The sequence below is a fragment of the Alligator sinensis genome, unplaced genomic scaffold (genome assembly GCF_000455745.1).
Source record: "Alligator sinensis unplaced genomic scaffold, ASM45574v1 scaffold93_1, whole genome shotgun sequence".
Taxonomy (NCBI): Eukaryota; Metazoa; Chordata; order Crocodylia; family Alligatoridae; genus Alligator; species Alligator sinensis.
The window spans coordinates 522415-541376 of NW_005842243.1; the positions used below are offsets into that span (position 1 = coordinate 522415).

Below are 18962 nucleotides of genomic sequence, written 5' to 3' on the forward strand. Positions count from 1 at the left end.
ATTATGTGAGAGAACTACACAGAGGCATGAAAAGGCAGTTCAGTTTTCATGCCCACTTAATCCTTTGCTGAGAATAGCATTTACAATGACTGATTTTTCTGGTAGGAGGTGGGTTGAGACCATGAGGTCATTTCATTTCACATAGGTCTCCAAATCATCATATGATAATTCTCTTCAGACTATTGATTGGATCTTTAGTTTCAATCACTTAGCAAGGCATTGTATCTTCTAACTAGTACCTTAAATCTGCCTTTACAATAAAATTGTATATATAATATATCCTTAATCTGCCCTGAATTTTATTTGTACTAATGCAATCAACAGCAAACACATTTTCTTTTTCATCTACTCTAGGAATTCTATATACTTTCTGCAGAGCTGGGAGAAAAATGTGAAGCAATAAATGAGAAATTGGTGTACTTAGAAGGCCAACTTCAGACTGCAATTTGCAACATTGATGAAGGACTTATTCATATCCTTTTTCTACATAGATTAACTGTTTATTTTCTTCCAGCTTCAAGTGGAACATGTGGTCTTGCTGTATTAAGAAAACTGGAAATCAGTGAATGTAGCTAAGATGACAAGGTTCTTTGGGTGAATCTGATATTTTTTATTAGACCGACTTAAATAGTTGGAAAACAATTTTAAGCAAGCTTTTGGGTTCAAAAACCCTTTGTCAGGCTAAGGAAGTTTCAGCAGTTGGTGTGTGCTCTTCCTGAATGGAATGAAAAGTAAAGAAGCCAGAGGCTGGGCTGGTATGTGTACAAGATAGGCAGTCAGTGAAGATGTAGACTGAGAAGTCAATGGGTGAGAGACATGCTGGGTGGGTGGGGAGAGAAGGGGGATGAATAGTGGAGAAGTACCTGAAGAGTCAGATGTCAGGCAGGTTATAATGTGTCATAAATCCAATGACACACCCTACACCCCTGTAGCTAAGATGGTCATTCTTCTTTAATGCAACTTTTCCTAAGTGCTCTTTCATTGTACGTCTAATCCCACCTTCACTGAAGTCAGTGACAAGACTTACCTTGATTTGATTTGCATCAGTTCTTATAAACTGAATTTTGAATTACAGGTTGAAATTTTGCTGATTTCCACCAGTCTCATCTCTGTATCAGAGCAATATAATGTACATACATGTCTGATATTCCAAAGGTGATCTGTTAGCCAAATTAGATACAAGTTTGTCTATAGTCGGTCACTATGACTGGTACTTCATCTGGCTATTATTCCACTTGAAATAGCTACCTCATATGGCATCATATCTGGTGATTTTATCTGCATATAATGCAGTATAATGCAAACAGCCTTAAGGGAGGTATGCATTTGATTCTTTTCCAGGTGAATCTCTTCAATAAAAGAGATGAAAGGGTTCATATGCCATCTGGGAAAAAAAGGTTTCTTAACCTTTACAGAGCCACTTGTACTTATATGTGTAGAACTCTTCCAGCTTAAAAAGTGAAGGGTATTTTATACCTGCATTGTCTTATCTTTTTACTGTGCTTTAATCTATAGGAGAGATTCCTTTCTATTGAGAATGGAAATAAGCATAAGGATAAACTGGTTGGGTTTGAATCTTGGTTTAGTATTTATTCTTTATTAACTGGAAGAATTTACATAGTTTTACTACTAACCTAGACACTTTACAACTAAAGTTGTAGTAATACATGTTCCCTGAACTGAAAAAGATTCAATCTAAGATATACCAGACAAAGACAAGATGAGACATGGAACAATAACTCAAATAAGAGAGAATGGAAGAATGATTTTGGAAGAGAACTTGGTACCAAATATTCCTGGAATATGCAACAGAAAAGGATACTCAGTAGATAAAAAGTTCTTGAACTAGGAGCAGCATGATAGAAGTACATGACCACAAGTTCCAGTTCTGTGTAAGAATTGTGGGGGAGTCCTAAATTTATGACACCTTACACATTATCTCTGAACTGGGCCCAGGGTCTGTACTAGCCGTCAGGTTTCTGTCCCCCATCTCTGCATTTCCTTATGTAGTTGCTTTATAGCTATATGTGCCCAACTGTTAAATGGGTCTGATAATGATCTACTTTACAGGTTTGTTGGAAAGTTTAGTAAACTTTGGTTAGTATAATAATAATAATTAAAAATAATAAGTATTCTGAATTTTAAAGTATTCTCTATGCTTATTTATTTACAATGCATCGTTGTTGTTGTTAGTAGTAGTAGTGATGATGATGACGGTGATTATGATAATTATGTAGCTGGGCACGTTGTTTCACTTTAGTAATTTAAAACTGAAATGTAAAATTTAACTAAAAGCATTCTGACCAGCTGCACTTTGAAAAGATTTGTAGATCAATCTCATTCAGAACCATAGTTGTGTTTTCCATGTAGATTAGCTTTGGGTGCCCCACGCTTCCTTCCCCACTTCAACCACATTTTAATAGAAAATATACTTCAGCCTAATTTGAAGTTCTCACTATGTCCAATGTTAATCTTAGCGTGCACTGCCTTTTGTAGTGAGCATTAAGACTAGCTATAAACATTACATTTAACATGTAAGTGCACAGAAAGCTCTTTAAAACCATAACTGAAAAGATGTTCACAGGACTTGAACTGCTTTAAAAATGGAGCTCTTGCCCTCAAGTTAACCCTTGATTAACATGGTATTAAAGAGCTTTAGGTTAGAGCACTTTTATGAACATCTGTACTACATCCATCGTGCTTCAGGGTCAAATTCTGCTGCCATCCCAGGGGCCCCTTGCTGGGTGGCTTGCTAGCCTCAGCTGGTGATCATCCGCTCTGAGCAAGCATCGGCCCAGCCTTGCCCTCAGGCTGTCATAGAGTAAAGACAGAAAAGGCTCTGTCTCCTCTCTGTGCAGCCAGGTGAGGAGGTGGAAGAGAGGAACATCTCAGCCAGAGGGATCCCCGCAAGATTTCAGGCTTGAGTAATAGTGGGTGCCAGGCTGGGTCCACACAGCTGCAGCTTCTGGCTGCGCCACTTTTTGCCACCCTGGGAACTGTGGTGGGGGTGGGGGAAATGGAGCCTCTCTGTCACATGGATTTCTCCCCCCTTCCCTCCCACCAAGCTTCCAGGCTCAGGTCTTGGCAGGGGCTGGGTTAGGTCCATGCAGCAGAGAGGCTCTGTTTTGCCCTGTGGCCTGAGTTCCTGGTGGGGCAAAAAGCTAGCTGGACAGACCTGTGCTGTGGCTTCTACCTGCAGCTGTCAAGAGGCTGGGGCATAGGAGGAAGGGAGCCCTGCCTGCTCTTAGGCCATCCCTGCCCCCCACAGCTTGCTAGATAGGGCCTTGTGGGGAGGCAGGCTGGGTCCGTGTAATGGGGGGCCCCCCCCCCCCCCACCCCAAGCTTCCTGATAATGGCAGCCAGAAGTTGCAGAAGGCAGCTGCCCTGCCAACTTTTTGCTGTGCCAGGAGCTGTGGCTGGGGGGCAAGAAGACCCTTGGCCATACAGACCCAGTTCAGCCCCCCCTCAAAACCTTAGCCAGCAACTGGGGGGCAGGGGGCCTTGCAGTATGGGGCGCTCCTTTCCCCCCTGTCCCTAGTTCCCAGTGTGTTGAAAAGCCAGCAGGGCAGCCCTTGATGCAGCTTCTTGATGCAGCTGTCAGGAGGCTGAGGAAGGGGGGCAAGGGAGCCCACCTGCCGTGAGCCTCCCCCGCATCCCCTCCCAGCTTGGTGTCTGGGGGTGGTTGGGCTGGGTCTGTGCAGCAGAAGGGCTCCCTTGCACACCGAGTCCCCAGCCCAGCCTCTTAAAAACAGCAGCCAGAAGCTGCAGCATGGGACTTCCTGGTTGGGTTTTTAGTCCATTGGGATCTTGGGCTAGGGAAGGAAGGGAGCTCCTCCTGTTGTGAGGGGCTGTCCCCACAACTTGCTGCCTGTGGTCTTGGTAGGGAGGGGCCTGGGCTGGGTGTGCATGGCAGGGGGTCTCCCTTTCCCCCCTGGCCCCAGTTCCTGGAATGGCAAAAAGCTGGCCAGGCAGCCCTTTGTGTTGAAAAGGAGGCTGGCAAGAAGCTGGGGGTTGGGGGGAAAAGGAAGCCATCCGCTACACAGAGCTGACTCCACCTGCCCCCTGGGTCGCAGCTAGTAAACTGGGGGGGGCCTTAGAGCGGGAGGCTATGTTCTCCCCACCCCCTTCATATCCCAGCCATTGCTGACAGTTGCCAGCTAGTGGGAGGGGAGTGGGGCTGGCTCTAGTAGCCTCCTGGGAGGCATGCAGGAGCACTCCAACCTGCTGCCCTTGGCCAGTGCAGGCAGGCACCAAGCTCCCCATACTGAACAGCAAATGTCTGTTAGATTCATTCATGCTCTAACTTCTGGCATGTTAAGTAAAGTGTGATAGAGCATTTCTTCCAGGGGGGTTTTGAACGTCTGTATTTAGTCTAACGTGCTACCTATTGGGCGCGTCTACATGTGCAGTTACAGTGCCTGAATAAATAGCAGAGCTTATTGCTCTGCAGTCAATTGCTCCCAGGTATGCTGTTTGAACGTGTGTCTGAGCGCAATTAACTCCAGAGCAATAAGCTTCACAATTTATTTATGCACAGCATGTGGAACCAAGTCAGAACAGCCCTGGCTGGCACGGGGCCCTGAGGGTCAGACTGCCAGCCTGGGGCCACTTGCTCTGGTTCAGTGTGCTGCCGACAGACTGGCAGGGGCATGAGGAAGCTTCAGCATGGGGCTAGCTGGGAGGCAGCCCCTGCACTGAAGTACCTTCATGCCCCATTGTCTACACATGCATTGCTGCAGAGTTTTTATTAAATACAAGTACTATCCTATTTAGTGTACTCCAGCCTAATAGGGGTGCACGTGTAGACACCAAGATGTTTACTGCACAGCTAATTAGTCAACTGCACAGTAAACGTCTTGTGTAGATGTGCCCACTAAAATTCAGTGCAATTAATAATAGTGAAGGTAAACAGTTTAATGGTAGTGGTTAAATCTGTTCTGTTCGGTAGATATTTTGGTTTGAATTCAAGGTATTGAGGGCTACAGCATAAAAGTGGAGACTTGACACAGATAGATGAGTTTGAGTCAACTCAGTTCTTAGACATCAGTGAGATGTAGTTCTTATGATTCAGATATCAAAAGTTATACATCGTGCTCTGGGGGAAGAACATCTAGATTAGGAGTTGGCAACATATAACCTGTGGCTCAGATCCAGTCCACCAAGCAATTTCATCCAGCCTGCAAAGCCTAGATGCCAATGGCATTCCAGTGGCAGAGGGATTCTGTGGCATTGTTTCAGCCCACTGTTCCTAAAAGGTGGCTGACCCCTGACCTAGGTGGTTCCAAGGAGGTATCTCAAGAACTATCTAGAAACTTGAACTATCTTGAATCTTCCTAAGTAGTTGGCAAACAGCCTTTAAATGGTAGGGCAGGGTACCCAAAAGCTGGTCCCTAGGCTTTATTTTAAGAAGAGCCAAAAAACAAAACAAAAAAACCTCCAAACCTAAACCTGTAAACCTTAATTCAGAAATCAGTCTATTGCCTGCTCAGTGGCTTATGAACTAAGCTTTGTTTGATTCCTGTATTATGAAAACTAACGCCATAATTGGCACTAGTTACTGGCCCTAGTTACTAGTTACTACACTAGGTTGAGGGTGAATCAGAGTATTAATTAAGTTATATTTACAAAGCATTTTATTTATTTGACTTGAGTGAAAGTACTTCCTATCTTATATAGTAGATGCTTGTCCAGTCTTTATTTAAAATACTTCTAAAGAATTAAAACTGTATAAGCAGTAGATAGAATTTATTTTAAGAATATGATCTGAAACTTAATGGCAGTAAAAGCTTCCCCTCAAAACTCCTGATTTATCAATATTCTGATCAAAGAAAGGACAGAATGAATGCACTTGAAGGGGAAAAATATAGATGGCCAAAATTTGGCGATTGCCAAATATCTGGGTTTGCATAGATATAAATGAAGGTAGAATATATTCCATTTTTTTTATATTAAAACAAACAAAAAAATAATCTCATCAAGAGAACTAAAATCTGGTACTGTCAAGCAGTTCTGCCAATATTTAGTGTATATCATAAATTTGCTTAATAATTAAATATATATTAGAAAAAATAAATCCCAGATGTCATTGTTTTTCATGATCTATTTCGATGGCACAGAACACTTGAAGACTCAACCATGCTGCTAGTAGTAATTACCAGTTCAACGTGAACAAAGGAGAAAGCCAGTGATATTTCTGTGTGTTGAATAGTTACATGGGACCACTTGGGATTCTCATTTAATATTGAAGCCTTTCACAGCAAATATTAAATACTACCTTTGTATAAAAAAGCCTTAAACAAACAGAAACAAAAAAAGTCTCATCTGTAGAACTCGGTGTCTGACAAGTTGCTAAATTCTATGTAATATAATCAAGTAAAACCACAAAACAGTCAACTACAGTTAATAAGTGGCAAGTGTATGAAAACAGACTGCATCATTAATTGGAAAAACCAAAGGAGGAGAGGTGACTCATTGCTGGTGTCTACAGAGTTGATGAGAGGTGTTACTTTACTGACAGTAAAGGCCTAGAATTCCCAGTAAAATTAAATGGATCCTATATTGTAATTTCACAGTCATTTTTGTTCTTAATTAGCAGTTATGGTTTGATAGACAATTTGAGTGGATGTAATAGTTCCTCCTAGAGAAAATGCTTTTGTTGAAAGAAAACTGGATCTGGCTATTTGCTTTTAATAAGGCGCAGAATCCCCCTGCCTTATTCAGCTTAAAACAAATTTTAGGTAATGATTCTGAAATTTCAATAGTATGCTTAAATGCCAATTAGAGGTATTGTGTGTCCTCCTGTGCTTTCCATTTGGAGTATGCAGGGGGCTTGATTCTGATCTCATGTCAGTTTTATGCCTATGTAACTTCATTTGACTTAATACAGTTGCCCCAATTTCCACTGCTGTAAGTGAGAACAGATTGGGCCCACTGGATTTAATTCTTGACTATACCTTAGCCAGGAGTCCCAGCCTGGATGACCTTTTGAAGAATACACCTGTCATATATAAAATCCTGGGATTTGCAGTATTTCTTTTATGTTTTATAGTGTGTTCACATTATGCCTTCCTGTTTTCACACTGCATATCAATAAATAGGGCAAGGAAATTCACAGATACAAAAGGCCTAGTTTTCAGCTTGAGTCCTTTATCCTCAGGATGAAAGGAACTGACACTCAGCTTCGGGGACAGAGAGAGAGAAAAAGTGCAAGCTCTCAGAGCCTTCTGCTAATGGAAGACAAACCAGCCAGTGGATGATTTTTGATAGATTCCACAGGGGCCATTTCTAGTCCTAAGTTCATTATAGGAAGGATTGCCCTCAGACAGGCCTAACAAAAGAAAAGGGGAAAGAAAGGGTTGGGTCAGATAACTCCTTTGCTCACTTTTTCAGTCCCTTCAGAACAACAACACAAACATATTCAAGTTGGGATTGAAAGGAAAGGTTAAAATTCCATACCTAGCTCCACCACTGCTTTTGTTGGAACATTTTGTGTAGTGCACACATATAAGAAGCATAACATAATATGCTGATCTCGGACTACTGTACCAATTAGGGACATTATAAATGGGCAGAGAAGATAACCACACAGAATAAGAAAGGAAATCTTTGGGCGCAGACAGAAGTTATGTTTGTCGCACGATCGGCCCCCTGAAAGCGCTCTCTACAGCCATGCCATGATACACATGTACAGCTGCAGAGTGCTTTTAAAGTGGCTGATCGCATGACAAATTAACTCTCATCAAACGAGGGATCAGATAAAGACACTCCACTTTGGGGGGTCTTATGGTACTTGAGTTCTCTAGGATTAAGTTGTGGTGCGATGGGAGCTGTTTGCAGGAAGGGAAGGGGGGATGAGGAGGGAGCTGCTAGCTGGAGTTTGCCCAGCCTGAGCTGGAGTGGGGCTGAATGGATTGAAACCCCAGCCAGCAACTCATTCTTCCTCCCTTCCTACAGACAGCCCTGGATCGTCCTGGAGGAGAAAGGTGGCTCTTCAGCTGCAGGCAGGCAGGCAGGCTTCTCAGGCTCCTGCAGGCAGGTGCAATCCTCACCCCCTCCTCCCTGCCCTGACACAACAGGCAAACGTCTGTTGGGTTGCAGTTGGGGGGAAGAGGTGGGGAGGCACTGTAACTCATGGCACTTTATGTAAAGCACCATGAGTTACAGCAGGGGCCTGTGCATCTGTCATCACCTTTTGTGACTTCTTGTAGTTTTCCTTAAAGTATTTTTACTCCCTGTGGGGCTCAGAGTATACCATTTATAGCATGGTGCTGTTAAACTATCAGAAACCTATACCAGAAAACCCAGTCCAGGTTCGCCTCCCTCGATATTTTACTCCAGGGCTTCTGCTTCCAATAAGCTATTCATATGGAAAGAGTTTTCTTTTTTTCTCCCAAGAAACTTGATTGGCAGGTAGTGTCCAGCCCTGCTGCTTCTTCCCTGGGTATCTTTGAAGGGAGGAAGCTAAGTTAGAGTTAATCCCCTGTTTTCCAAAAACCAAGTAATGCTTCTGGACCCTGTCAGAGCTAGAAAATGCCCTTGACCATCATGTAGAACTCTGTCTTACCAGTAGAGATTCTACACTCAGCTTCAAAGCCATATGTGTTGTTTACCCACAAAGTATAGTATTTCAAGTTAAATTTTACATTTATTGGCTTCCATCAGTTTGTGTTATATTGTGAACATGGTATCATTCATGAAATTATTGGCCGTGTGTAGACAAAATGAGGGGCATGTGTGCATGGCACTGTAACGTGGGTTAAATGCTTTTGCACCGCTTTAATGGTGTTAGTGTTTGCACTCCTGGGCAGCATATTGTGCATTAATTCCAGCCGCTGTAGGAAATTTGGTGGTATAATGTGCCTTAGATGACTTGGGGTGTTTTAGTTTGCCTTAGATGATTCGAGGAGTTTTAGTTTGCTGCCCCTAGAGCTATGGAGCAAGGCACCAGGCTCCATGCAGCTCAAGGGCTCTGTAGGCAGCCCGGCAGCAGCCCAGGAAAGCAGGCTCTGCCCAAGAAAAGCGGTGAGCCTGATCTCCTCCCCTCCACACCCCACTCTGCCTGGAGCCTGCCTGAGCTGCGCAAGGGTCCAGTGCTTCCCTCCACAGCTCTGGTGCCCCCCAGGACCACCCAAGCCAGATGCCTGTGGGTGGGTGCTGCCTTGGGGGGCCACTGCTGCCACAAAGGGAAGCAGCCCCCTTCCCCCCCAACCTCTCCGCCCACTGGCAGCTTGCCCTCCCCCCACCACCAGAGAGGCAGGTAAGTCAGTGGGGTGTGTGCACGACACGGGGGTTTAATCATCCCTGAATTGAAGCAGTGTTTTTTAAAACCCACCACCTCAATTTAGGGCCCCCGTTTCATCTAAGCACGGCCTATTTGAGTGTAGGCTATTAAGTCTCATTAGTTCTTTTCTCAGTTAAAAAAAAAAAAAAAATTCTTCCTTTCTCTTTCCTCAAAGATTTCTGACTCACTGATAATAAAGCATGTATTTTTGCTTTCATTTCCCCCTACCTAGAAACGTTTTGTAATCATTTAGCATATTACAAATACCAGCATGTAGTCCCAGACTGCATATCAAAGGTAATTACATCTTGGGGGTTTCTTGGTATTCATAAACTGCATAAGCTACCTTCCTACTGGTTGTGATTTCAGCAGAACTTCATGATTACATTGCAGCATAGTGATCAGTCTGGGACAACTTATTACAGGATAATTATATTTCCCTACCTCACAGAGGTGGTGTGAGACCTAGTTCACTAATACTCATAAAGTGCTTTGAGATCCCTGCATAGAAAAAGTCCATAGAAGTGCTTATAATTATTACTGTTGCATATATAGCCAGAGGTCAATCCCTTTGATATTAATAAAGTTGTCTAAAAATTAGGAGGAAATGCACCCTCCCTCCCCCCCTCAAAAAAAAGGATAGAGAAGAAAATGGATTTTTTTCCTCATGGTAAAGTGTGAAGAGTAAAACATCACAGTAAATGTATGTAAATTACATAAAAGATGAAGTCTTGAGGAAGGTATAATAGAATCAAAAGCTGCCAAAAGGCTTTTCAAACTGGTAAGTGTGACTGCCTGGCATAGAAGTGATTTGCATAACTTTCCCATGATTCTCTATAGCCACATTTTTCAAAAGAAAGGAAGCTTGCTTTTTGCAGTCACATAACCTAAGGGTGTCTTTTCTCTTGACATTGTATTGACATTGTGGTTGGGTAAAACAACATTTCATAATGGATGAGCTATAAGAAGGGTAAAAACAGTAAAGCATGTCCTTGTGCTTTATCCTTTATATATATTAAATTTTGAAAAAGTAAGTTTTGTTTCAGCTCCAACCTTTTCCATTTTCAGTAAATTTCAGGATCTTGCACATATTTTATCCTTGTTGTTGTAAACTTCTTTTTGTTTTGTCTTATACCAGTTCTATTTATGTTAGCCTTTCTGGGCTCCATTTTTTTTTCATTTACTAGTTTCAAAGAGAGTGTGGCTTCAGTGGGTTTGTGCTTGGATGCAAGGATCTATCCTCATGGATTCAGTTGCAGTCTAGGGACATCACTGAGGAGCATTTTTCTACTTGAACAACCCAGCTAGGATTTTCATTTCTTCTGGATAAAAAGCCAAGAGGACAAGATGAAGTGTTTATTATTTTATTCGGTCAAATTCTTTCCTCACATGAGCTCAATCTGAAAGTAGCTCAGATTGAGGCTATAAACAAATTTACCTTTTGATTGCTTTAAAAGAGGAGGGAGAGCTGACATTCTGAAATGGGCATCAGCTGCTACATCTGCATGTTCCTGTAGTCATAAGAGTTTGCTGAAACCCCATGGATCAGGCACAGCTAGTGTTGCAATGGTTTTGCTACGTTTATATGGCCACAGAAGCATACAGATATAAAAGGTACATTTGAATAGATTTATCCGTAGCATTTGATAATGATGCAACTGTCACATCTGTTTGTACCCTGAGTTCAAGGGGCATGGTACAAACAATGGGATACAAGTTAGTGTAATGCTAGTGAGAATTACTGTCCAAGATCCAAAGAGTTGTTACAATAATATGTAGTGTATTTACTCAAATATAAGATGAGGTTTTCCCCCTGATCAGCATGGGGAAAAAAGCTCTTCATCTTAACATTTGTGTACAAGGAAATCTCATTAAATACAATGTCTATCATTAAACTCCTGCAAAAGCAGCATGTTCTCAGTAATAAAAATCAACTATGGAGCTGATTAAATGTAGCCAACACTGAGCATAACTATAAAACACATAGTCCATACTGGGTAAACATATTGATGGGGATTTACCACAAAGATAGGTTTGTACAGCCTATCTGAATAAGATATATGGTAGTACCCATTGATTGCAGTCCTCCTCAATGCTAACTCTCTTTCAAGTCATGGTGAGCCACTACATTGTATACATTTCAACTTCCCCCTCAGTCTCACAGCTGAGCTGGGTCTTTTCCATTTCCAGCAGCCTTATATGTCTGACAAACATCATCAAACAGGGCCCCAAACAGTTCATCCAAAATCCTTCTGTCACCCACTCTCTCATCCTGTAGCATATGATTAGTGAGGCCCTTTTCTTCATGAGGTTGAGTTGGACTAGGTAGCCCAACATATACATTTTTGGAGGATCCCAGGACTCATAACAAAAACACCTGGTTCCAGTCATGATGGTGGGGGCTAATTGCATGTGGATCCTTTTTGGGGATATCTGGAGTTCATGGACATACTGAACAGTGCTGAGCTATGGCTTGAAACACTGTTGACTCTGCTGTGGCCCAGTCCAGTAAACTATATGGTAAATCATGAGGCCTTTAACTTTGGACTTATATCATGCATAGTTTGTACTGTATATAAGTAGGTACAAAACTGCCGCTTAAAAGTGGGGTTCTGGAGTAGCCATGGTAAAACTTGCAGCAGTTTCAAAAAAGGTGAAATGCATCAATTTTGGATTAATTAAGTGTATGGGTACCCATAGTTGTTTGACTAAATGCAAATTTGCCTAAATGCAAATTGCTACAGGCGTGTTTATTTCAAAGTCAGTATGCTCAAGAAAAGCAGTCTGACAGTAATGGGGGTCCCGTAATTTCCCCAGTAATGGGGGCAATAATTGGTGGGGGGAGGGGGATGGAGGGCAAGGGGCCACCTGATTATTCCAGATTTATTTTCTTAGCTGTATCAGTGGGAGGGGGACAAATTCAAGGCAAACCTCCAATAGTTAGATTCTATACCTGGAAAATTCTAACAAATTTATACATTTTCCATATGTAGAATCTAATTTTGGAGGTCATCTTATATTCGAGTAAATACAGTATCTGTTAACAAATTGTACTGTCAAGTGGGATTATTCCAATGAAAGACTGATCACAGGAGAGTCTTTGGTGATTTGGATATCAGAATAAAAATCTACATTGTGCCCTGCATGACACAGGGAAAAAAAAAGCCAAAATGTTGTTCTTTTCTGATCCTGGAAAGATTAGTGCCAATTAATGCTACTTGAAAGACTTCAATCTTACTGAAAATAAAAAGAAAGACAGAAGAAAAAAGCAAGTGTGAAATATGTATTAATATTTAATCCAAACAATTTGGAAGAACTTGAAGCTACAATTATATAGTGATGCCCATCTGTTGTGAACAGCAGAATGACAATTCATTTAATAACTTGGAGAGAGAGAGGGGGCTGCCAATCACCTATAGATTTATTCCTTAATAAAGTGTGTACAGTCTCTACAGAGGGAGATCCAGATGGTAAAGGAAACTCTGCAGGCCATGCTGGTGCAGCTCCAGCCAGCTAAGGAGGCAGGAGAAGATGAAGCTAGAGACTTCCTCTATGACAGCTGGTGTCCAGGAAAACAAGACTTACAGGAATAATAGGGAGGGGGCTGGTGCTATAACATTAATTCACAAAGGACTGCTTTCAGTAACTGGATACTGTCTCACCAAGCCTTGAGGATCTCTTCTCTCCCTGCATAACTAATAACAACTAAATCAATTATGGAGAAACAGAGCCTGGAGGTCTATCAACAGAAGTATTCTACACTGCTTCACATGCTCTGGCACAGATTGGAAAACAGCTTTCAGAGCAGAGCAACTCCTGTAAATGTGTAGATTACAAATTGATATGGTTCAAAGGATTCTGTGGAGTTTGTCTCATAGTCGGTGAGATTTTTCTAGTAGTTTCCTTCCTTGCTCACGTGGTCTCTAAAACAGTGATTGTCAACCAGTGTGCCTGGGGTACTCTACGGTGCTGTGACATCTTTTGAAGGGGTGCCATGAGGTATGAAAAAATAAGCAGGAGCAAAGCAATAAGTAGAGGCTCAGACTGCTTGGCCCCTCTCTTGCCCCCACAGCCTAGTCCCTCTGTAAGGAGGTAAGCACTGTCATAAATACATTTGTTTTTTAAATGGGTTGCTGTCCATGTCACACAAAATTATGGAGGGGGTGCCCTGAGTCAAACACAGGGTGCCTTAAGTCTAAAAAGGTTGAGAACCAGTGCTCTAAAATACACATTTTTTTCTGCTTCAAAATGTAACCTTAGAACTTATCTCTTCAGTATTGCTGAAAGAGGGCTGGGAGGGAATAAGGTGGGTTTTTTTGCTTATTTTCTTCCTAACATCTTCCTTATCCCAACTTACTAGTTTTCTGACTACTACAAAAATATGAGACCACTAGGCTAGAATTCAGGAGAATAACCAAATTCTTCTATATTAAATTAGGACTGCATTTTCCCAGTGGCACTCTGAATAGCAGAGATAATTAACAGCAGACTACAGAATAATGGCTTTTTGACTGTTTTCATTTGCAGCTTCTGTAATATTATAGGAAATGCATATTAATACCCAAAGCACAAAACATTCTTGGTAATGACCTGATGATTTGTGGCTTTTTTATTTAAATAGTATATGGAATTATTTTTTTTTCAAGAAAAGTTTTAAATAGAATTACACTTACTTCTTTGATCTTCCTTAAAAATGTCATAAAACAAAGAGGTTTTTTTGCAAAGGAATTTTATATGTAATTTTATATGTATTCTTGTTTGATAAAGTTGTGTCATCAGTTTAATATCTTTGATACAGAAAATGACAGGATTTTTTAATGGAAACCAACTAAATATGAAAGTGTTCAAACAGCGAGTATTCATAAATCTAAGCATTTTTATTTGGATACTAAGATACATTGAGTTTATCACATTTTTAAAAGAACTTTTGCTTCTGCAATTTGTTGCAGAGACTGTGAGGGAGAAGATTTATTTAAAAACGAAAGCAGCTCTTTTAAAAAACTGGTTAATTCAATCTTTAAATCACTAGATTGAGCCAACCACAACAGTCTATTGTACCTCATTTTTTAAACTATTAAAAATAGACTTTTTCTTAAAACAATCTTTCCTGTTTATACATTTTGAGATACTGGTTCCACACCTATAGCATGAAGGCTACTCAGATAATAGCCCCGGTATTGCTCACCATTTAGTCCTACAAAATTGTCTTCATTCGTGCTTTGTTTACTTAAATACTAGAGTTAGAAATTCTACCTCAAAACTGTAAAATTTACAGAGAGGAAATAAATGCCAGGCAGCTGTGACTTACAGCAGGGTTATATATAATTCCAACTAGGGATGTAAGGATGTCAAACCATGAGAGAAAAGCTCAGTTGGTTTATGTAGTCATCATATCCTCGGGATGGAATTACAGCCCTGTAATTCAGAACATGGCTGGCTTTTTATCTTTGTACAATACATGGATCAGTGTCCATGTTGTGGCTGAGTGTCCTGGATCCGTGCCTTGCATGGGCTGCAATTCTTCCATCTCCCACTATATACTTTCTCTTCCCCTTCTGCAGCCTCCTTTGGAGAGCTCATGCTGCTGCCTCTTCAATCCCTACCTACTCACACTCTCTCTGCTTCCCTAGAGAGTTTTTACATACTTTCCCCCCCACTTTTCACTTTCTGCAAATTCCCATGAAGTGGATGGACAAGTCATTAGTCACTAGCTGTAGATGGTGTGCAAGCTGTATCCTGCCATTCTTCTGCAAGAGGATGACATTCATTCCTGTGCACGTGGCTCGCTCAAGGCCTGGGTACCCTTTACATTCCAGTTAATCCAGGCAGGCAGGAGGGAGGATACTGTGACTTGTTCTGCACAGGGATACATTTCAGCCAGAGAGCTCACACTGGAATCAGTGCAAGTTCCCAGTAAAAACTGAGGGTAGAATATGGCTGTAAGAGTCTTAAAACGGTTAGCCAAGCCAAGTGCTTTGGAAATATTACTATTGTGCCTATATTGGGGTTAATATAAATTGGGCAAAACGCACTAGACTACCACCACAGAGGAGCAGATTGTGAACTCCCCATTCACTTAAGCAAGTGGTTGTGCATGTGACTAGTCCCACTGGGAGCATGCAGAGTCTTGTCCTTGTTGACTATGCAATGTGTGACACAAATGAAGTCCACACTGGCCCCACTCATGAATCACAAAGCACAATATGAATTGCATGGATGGGGATACTTTGCAATAGTCAAAGTCATGGCACTTTTCTTCCAGTGACTCTCAAGATTTGAGAACTGGGGACAGTTAATCCTCAGATGTTTTCTTTGGCACTTTCTAGGCAGTATGAGTTCTTGAGAAAATTCCAATTTGATTGAAACCTTTCCGCCTTCATGTTTCAAAGCTTTACAATGTTGTTGCTGGGTTTTAATAATAATAAAAAAATGTGTACAACCACTGTAATAAAAACACTGAAGTCTTAGGAGAGAAGTGAAGCTGTTAGTATCCACCATTACTTTATTCCGATGTAATTTTTTTATGTTTATGTATTCACTTTTTTATTTTATATATGTGGTGGACTACTGCTTTAATTTATTATTCCATTAACTTTACTGTGTGTTATGGGGAGTTAGTCAGCTCTAACCATTCCTCTCCCAAGTCATTCTGAATAACAAGTGTAATAAAATGTCTGTCATTCACTGTACCTTGGTTGCTTTTCTTTTACTATGGAGAGGACAGTTACAAATAAAGAGAACTTTGTTTTTTGTTTTGTTTTTTTTTTAATTGCCAGGGCTGTATTTATTGTGTGTTCTGTTTACAAATGTGTTTTTTTAGCTTTCCTTCTAAGGGGGAAAGATGTTAGTGTGTGACAGCACAAGGAGGAGATGAAGGCTGTGTTAGGGGAGTTCTGAGATAACTTCCTCTGGGAACATGTTTAAAAAAACTGTTCTGCTTGATGCAATCTGATGCATTTCAACAGGAAAGAATCCTGATTTTCAGAAGTCTCTATGAGTGAATGGGTAAGTAAGGGTGTGATAACTGGGGCCTTATGGGTAGCATGGCCTGTCGGGTATGTAGCCCCTCCCCTTGGCTCACCTGCCACGAATTTGCTGTTAAGCTATCAAGGGAGGGGGTTCAGTGGAGATCTTCACAAGGGGGCTTCCCAACAACAGCTGTACTCACGGTTGCTTGGTGTGATATTCCACAGGGCTCCTCCTCCCCTACACCCCATCCACTCACCAAATGGTTATGTGATGGTACAATGTTGGTTTTGGCCTCGTGGACTTGCCTGCGGTCTGCTTCGGGTGGAGGGGAGAGCACACGGCTGAAAGGGCTCAGTTGGCTCGTGTCCCTCCGGTCTTGGTGCCTGAACCTTCTCTCTCTATCCCTTTGACTTTCCTCCTTTTCCCTTTTTTTCTGGGGTCTTCAAAAAAAATATTCCTCTCTTCCAGGGGGTGCGACTGCTTCTCCTGGTCTGCCTTCCACAGGGAACTGCAGTGCTTCCCCTGCTCTGCCTTCTCCAGGGGGCCAAAGTGCTTCCCCTGCTCTGCCTCCAGCAGGGGACTCGAAGACTTCCCCTGCCCTGCTTACCGGTGCTGCGCCGGCTGTGCCGTGCCTCTTCCCGGTGGGAGCCTCAGCACATTGGGCGTGCTGCCCACCAACTCTCTCTCCCTCTGGCTCCTCCTCCTCCTCGCCGGTGCTGTCGGGGCTTTTAAACTTCCCTGCGGCAGCCAGTACAGCCGCCACGATTGGTCCAGCTGTTCCCCGTGTGGGGAACAGCTGCTTAAACAGCTGGCTCAACGCCGGCTCATGCAGCTGCAGCTGTGGTCCCAGCTCCTGCACCGATGGACCGGCCAGAGGTAAGTTCCCCCACAGGGGGTCTGTTTCTGGGTTTTGGGACCTACAGGGTTTGCCCTTGCCTCTTTTAGAGCCTATGGGGGCGTGTTGCAGCCACAAAGGTCATCCAGTGGTTAGAGTACTGCTATGGTATTCTAGATCTGGGTTGTTCCCCAGCCTTCCCATAGTCTTGTTGGGTGAACTCTGATGCAGATACTCAGTTTCTTTGTGCTTTAATGTGTAAAGTTATCCCCATTTTACAGTTCCATCTGTAAAATGGGGATAAGTCTTCCTCACCTCAGAGTTTTATGAAAGTGAAGTTCATTAGTGATTGTGAGGTGCCAATAGTAATTGGCTGCCTGATCGATTTCATACTTCTGCTGAGCACACTCCCAGCTCACTCCCTCATATTCTCACCTTTAGATCAGAAAGGGATTAAAGTGTATATGCAAAGTGGAATGCAGTGTGCCCAGAAGTCATCTCAGTTGGTAAATTCCTCATCACCATGGTCTCTGAGCACCAACCTCAGAGAACTTGAAAATCAGGAAGCAAAATGCAGTCACTGAGCAGAGTTCAAAGACTTTGGAAGAGTTGTTGTTCTCTGTGTTTAAGATTTGCTTTGGGAATAGAGGAAAATACAGCCTGAGGATGGTTCAGATCCAGCCTAATATTTCTATCCTCAATCAATTAGCTAATCCCTTTTCTCTAAAGCTTGACATCCCAGTCTTTTACTTTCCTATCATTACTTGTTGAATCAAGATAAGCACCTCTTTTCTGGAAGGGATGGAGAAGGCCATTATATAATGGCTACCAGATTTGCGGCAGTGCTTGAGGGAGCTTCAGGGTGGGATTAGAATAATCCTTATGTATCCTCTTAGTTTACTATCCTATTAAAAGTGAGACTGGGACCAAGAGATTTTTAGTCTCAGAGATTAACACACTACAAAGAAGCTCTAAAAAATTATGTGCACACAGATATTTTCCCTGCACTGTCAGGGAGGATAATAAAAATTTTAGGGGATAAAAAAAAAAAATCAAAGATGCTAAATATTCCTTCTGCATTTGTAAAGGAGCCAAACCAAAAGCTCTGGTAAGGCATTTCTTTTTTAAATCGCTGATTAAGCCCTAAATCTGAGCCCTGGCTAAAACGCATCTGAGATTTGTGCAAGCAAGAAGATGTCTGCATTCTTAGCATGGGCTGTATTCAGTCACACTACTGTGGACACAGGAGATAATAGGAGCAGGTCTTGGGAAAAGACACAGGTAAAGCCACTGAAAAAGCCCATGCATCATTAGGACAGTTACTCTTGCAAAAGCCTGTGAAGATGAACAACCAGCTTGTAAAAATAGTAATAAAGCAGCAGCAATACAAGACAACAAAACTCAGAAAGAGATAATAAGAAAATAATCACAGGCGCAGCTAAGAGACACATGATAGATCTTGCCAGAGAAATGGAAAATTAAAAAGACCTTTGCATAATGGCCATCCAATATCCAATGCAAAGAAAACAATCTCTGATTTATTACTATTCAGACAATGAGAGTCTGAAATGCCGAAGGGGAATCCCTTGTAATTATCTTGCCAAAGAGACATTTTAACTTTTTGGGAGCAGGCTGATAAGCTTACAATTACATTACAGGCTGATGCTAACTTCCAGCAGCTTACAATAAATTAAGAAAAAAAACCAAACTGTGGTGATGGCAGAGTTCACACGGGTTATTCTGATCACAGAGTCGTTTTTATTTCCTTCACAGCATTCTCTAAAGTCTCAGTTCTCCATAGCTGAGTCGGCAACCTTTTGTTGGCATAGGCTGGTGTTTGTGACCCAGCTGTCATGGTGGGCTGCAGGGCTCTACCCC

General features: G+C 42.1%; 1 protein-coding gene across 1 annotated transcript in view; it reads left to right on the forward strand.

The window, feature by feature from the left end:
- Positions 1 to 16035, forward strand: part of DISC1 (DISC1 scaffold protein) — a 370273-nt gene extending 354238 nt beyond the window's left edge. The window contains exons 14-15 of the mRNA XM_025208657.1: positions 355 to 472; positions 12725 to 16035. Of these exons, the coding sequence (XP_025064442.1) occupies positions 355 to 472; positions 12725 to 12873 (267 nt within the window). The 3' untranslated portion in view covers positions 12874 to 16035. The remainder of the gene's footprint in view (positions 1 to 354; positions 473 to 12724) is intronic.
- The last annotated feature ends 2927 nt before the right edge of the window (positions 16036 to 18962 follow it).